Source organism: Lactuca serriola, chromosome 4 (genome assembly GCF_051521515.1).
Source record: "Lactuca serriola cultivar US96UC23 chromosome 4, Lser_US96UC23_V15, whole genome shotgun sequence".
NCBI classification, from domain to species: domain Eukaryota; kingdom Viridiplantae; phylum Streptophyta; class Magnoliopsida; order Asterales; family Asteraceae; genus Lactuca; species Lactuca serriola.
Window position 1 is genome coordinate 55,109,298 of NC_136411.1, and position 4,494 is coordinate 55,113,791.

Sequence of the window (4,494 nt, forward strand, 5' to 3'; positions counted from 1 at the left end):
CTTAATGTTATATTTTGATTTTTAATTTTTTTTATTTAACTCATGTAAGTATGAAAAGATTACATGTGCCATGTTAACCAAATGACTTAACTGATAATTTTACAAGTCATGTATCTAAAACCAACCACAAAATACCAAACTACCAGAAAGATAATAATTAAGATTCAAACTTAATCTATTTACATATTTACATTATACATTATTGAAAAGTACAACCAAAATTTCTTATTTAATACATCTCCTAGACAACTTAAACAAAATCCCAATAACGCATACCGTTCTTTTATACAAAATACAAAAGAAAAAAAAAAAACTTCTATGCTTTTTAGGCGTTTGTGCCTTAACTTTTGCATCAAGATAATGCATAATGACACCACCCAAAAATTATGAAAACCCCGAACAATATACAACTTTTACCCCTTGACCTATAGGTCAAGATAGTATTTCGGCTTTCGATCCAAAACTTGTTGCTTGAAAAAGTATTCTTGATGTGCAATTATTTCAACAGATAACACACGCATTTGGATTCTCCTCTATACTGTGGTGATGTGGTTGATAAGGTGGTTGGTAATGTGGTTGGTAATTCGGTTGGTAGTTATTATAGTAGGCGTTCATTGGAGGGTAATATGGTCTATATTGTGGTGGCATACGCATCGGGATCATTTGTTGTGGTGGTGCGCTTTTCTTCTCTTCCTTACCACCTTCTTCTTTCTTTTTCTGTTCTTCCTTTTGAGCTTCTTCTTTTTTCCCTTCTTCCTTCTTCTCTTCTTCTTTCTTCGGTTCTTCTTTCTTGTCATCCTTCTTTGCTTCATCTTTCTTACCTTCTTCCTTCTTTGGTTCTTCTTTCTTCTCTGGCTCTTTAGCGGGACCCACTGATATTATATCTGTCGACCAAAACTTTCTAAGTTTGCTCACAACACTGATTGGATCAACAGTTCCGACAACTATCAATGTTCTATCCTTCATGTTCATCGTGATTGAATCAATCCCTACAAAAGGCATAACCAGTTTTATTAAATATATTTTCCAATTTTTTAATAACTTCTGAGATGAATCGCGTCCACTTTGTTAGTAGTTTCTTGTAAGATGTATGTGACTATCATAAGAGCACCAAAACATTTTTTATAGATATAAATATATTTGATTTATATGTCAAAAATAAGAAGTTATTGATTTGTAAATATAGTATTTGTTTTATATGTCAAAAATGTTTTTGGGCTCTTATGATAGTCGCATAGATTTTACTATAAAGTTAATGAAAACAAAATAATAACATTTAATAAAATAAATTTGTCAATTATTCTAAAATTCAAAAGTTTTTCAATAAAGTCATGCTACATGTTCGTAATTGGCCCCTACAAAACTACCATACAGCTCGACCTAGTTCTATCATTTTCAATGATAAATAGTATATTTCCAACTTTGTTTTATGTTTTTATTATAAGATTTATTATTAAAATACAGTCAATGAACTATAATATACTTTTCATTATAAGTGTTTTTGTTTTTATTTTCTTGAAATCTAGTATACTTTGAAAATAATACCTACGGGATACCATATTGTCCATCTGTTCTTTGTCTTTTTATTTCATTTTGGTTGTTTTTTATTATTCTTTTAAAACATAATCTACTTTTAAAACAGACACGATCTTTTTAAATCTCAAATGTTAAAGCAACCACAACCACTCCTCGTGTGATGCGTACTTAATGCCTGCACAAAGTCGTTTTTATCGCTTTATGCGATCATTTATGAATGTAGACTTCGAACGATATTGCGTTTTCAGTTTTTGAAAAAGAAAAAAAAAATAAGAAAAAATATATGGGACCCGTTAAAATTTCGTAGTCCTTGTGAATAAAATTTCACATCAAGAAAAAAAATAATAAGGTAAATTATGAATCAAATGACAAATATACCCTTTGGAATCCCCACTTCACCTCTCACCCAACAAACTCCACCGACCCACTAAGCAAGGGGCCAAAAGGGAATGCCATATAGGACAAATGAGCCACATCATTCTTGTTGGAAACAAATGGTGAAATAAATGTGTCTGTTTTTATTATAAAACTCTTATAAATTAAAATTAATCTTTTGATATTAAGTTTACTTTTATCTTTTTTTTTTTTAACAGCGGTTTACTTTTATCTTAATAGTAATAATTGTAAAATATAGGAACCATTGATATTCATAAAGAACTTTTTTCATTATCTTATTTAGATTAATTTATATTTTATATATGTAACCAATAAGTGAGTATATTTTATGAATCACATGTTAAATCAAATGTTATAATCTAATAAACCAATAAACAATAACATTTAGTTTGACAGATAGCTCAACGAAATACATTGTTGATAATCAAATATCAAACATATGGTATAATAGAAAAAACCTTTATGAAAAACAATTCATGATTTCATCTCATTAATATTAATATCATCTAATAGCTGTTAATTGGTAAATTAAAAAATTTAAAAAGAAATTTTAGGAAACATTTACATGTGTTGATCGTCTAAATCAAACTGTTTGTGCTTATTGAAGTAGCAAAAAATATAACTTTCCTTTTTTGCTTATTCCGAAAATTCATGTGTCAGTGTGTACAATTGGTACTGCATAAGGTACAAGTGTCTGTTGTTGGGAATGTGACATAAGATCAAGAAATGACAAGTCCATGTGGAGTAAAGAAAAAGAAACTCAAGGAAGCCATGAATTCATCATAAAGCGAATCAACTTGTCCTGTTGAAGAACATGTTGTTTTTGACTTTCAAGAGTCAAATTTGACTAGCTTTTAAATCCAAATTTATCAAAACAATCAAGCTGCTTTTAGAGAAATAATCGAAATCTATTTTGATTTTGTGTATGAATTTTGATTAAAAATAGCTAAAAAAACTAAAAAAAGCAATATAAAATTTGAATTTGAAAGATACCAAATTTGAATAATAATAATAATAATAATAGAAATTGAAGTCGAAGATGATCATGGTTATGGTTACCTGAGAGAGTGGATACACTCTTTAGAGCTTTTCTTTTCTCTTTATCATCATGCAAATCCAATTTCAATATGAACTTCTGAAATTCGAAATCAGAAAATACGAAACTATAAGATTGAATCACTTCGAATCTACTCCACGATTTGCAGAGTTTAAAAGTGTTTCAGAAATCAAGAAAATGTTCATGAAAACAGATTTGGGATTCAAACACCCATCAAGAACAGATTCAAAGTTTTCTGCAACAAATTCCGGGTTCCTCTTTTAGAACAAGAAATCATAATCCCATCAAGAATCTGAGCTTAAAATAACAAAAACAGATTAATAAATTGGAAAACAGAATAAACAGAAAGTTGTTTTCGAAGCTGTCTGAAAGCAGATTCCGGATTCCAATTTAGAACTAGATATCAAAAACACGTCAAGAATCTGAGCTTGAGAACAAAAAGAAGGATCATTGAACTCTATAAAGAATTATGGAAACAGAAAGTGAAACGAATATATTAAACAAAAATAAAGAATCAAATGAATCGTACCTTCATGTAGTTGTTTTGAATTGGGTCCCTAAAGATGAGAGAATTGGGGATCAGAAAAAAGAAGAAAAAAAAAAGTTGAGAGAAAGAGAGAAAGGGGAGTGGAAATGAATAAGATTAATGGTTTGTTGAAAAGGGAAGAAGATTTATGGACAGAGAATGAAGAATTAGAATCAAACAAGAATTTGCAGAGTAGGAGAGAGATTACAAAACCAATTTAGAAAAGGTTAAATACAAATTTGGATAATCATTTATAGTTTCTTTCTTCATTTTAGTTTTTAAGCATATTGTCGACAAATTTTTTTTGTTTAATTTTTATCATCTATACAATAATACAGATTATATACATATTTTTGTTCAGTTGACAAAGTATATAACTGTATTATTTTTAATACGATTTTATTAAAATATTGTTTTTTTTTTATTATGTATATTTATTTATTTTACAATTTCCTTTATATATTTGTTCTGTTGTAGACTCACCACTCCCTATCTTCAAACCTTTCATGTTCGTCCATCACCCAAAATTAGTATTTTTATTGTAAAAAAATTCCCACTTGGACAAAATGAGGCACTTTCAAAGGTGATCGATCAGTTTGAAATTGAGACCATAGATCAATTACATAGAAAAATACATAAAAATAAGTGTCAACGGGTTCAGTTGAAGCTATTAAGTTGAAATTGAAACCATTAAAGACTTGGCAAATAAAAGTGATCAAGCGAGTAAAGATGCTAGGCTACTCAATTGAAAATTTGAGGCAATGTCAATTTCATTAACATGGAATAGCAGATGAAGTGTGCCTAAAGTGTCTTGCGAGGGATGCAAATATTCAAAGATTGGGATTTGTTTCTGTAAATGTTGGAGTGTGGCTCCTCGGTGGAAGCAGAAAGATTAAGTGTTTAATCGGATACAGGATACAATATTAATAGTAAATCAAGTATGTTTTCTTAGGCTAAATGGTATGGAGCACTAAACCAC

General features: G+C 29.3%; 1 protein-coding gene across 1 annotated transcript; it reads right to left on the reverse strand.

Moving 5' to 3' along the window:
* Positions 1 to 359: 359 nt before the first annotated feature.
* LOC145101598 (uncharacterized) lies at positions 360 to 3,827 on the reverse strand. Its single transcript, XM_079038825.1, has 3 exons — positions 3,519 to 3,827; positions 2,992 to 3,067; positions 360 to 989 (listed from the first exon to the last, which is right to left on the reverse strand). The coding sequence occupies exons 1-3, from the start codon at positions 3,522 to 3,524 to the stop codon at positions 502 to 504; spliced, it is 570 nt and encodes a 189-aa protein (XP_078894951.1). The 5' UTR covers positions 3,525 to 3,827; the 3' UTR covers positions 360 to 501.
* Positions 3,828 to 4,494: the final 667 nt, after the last annotated feature.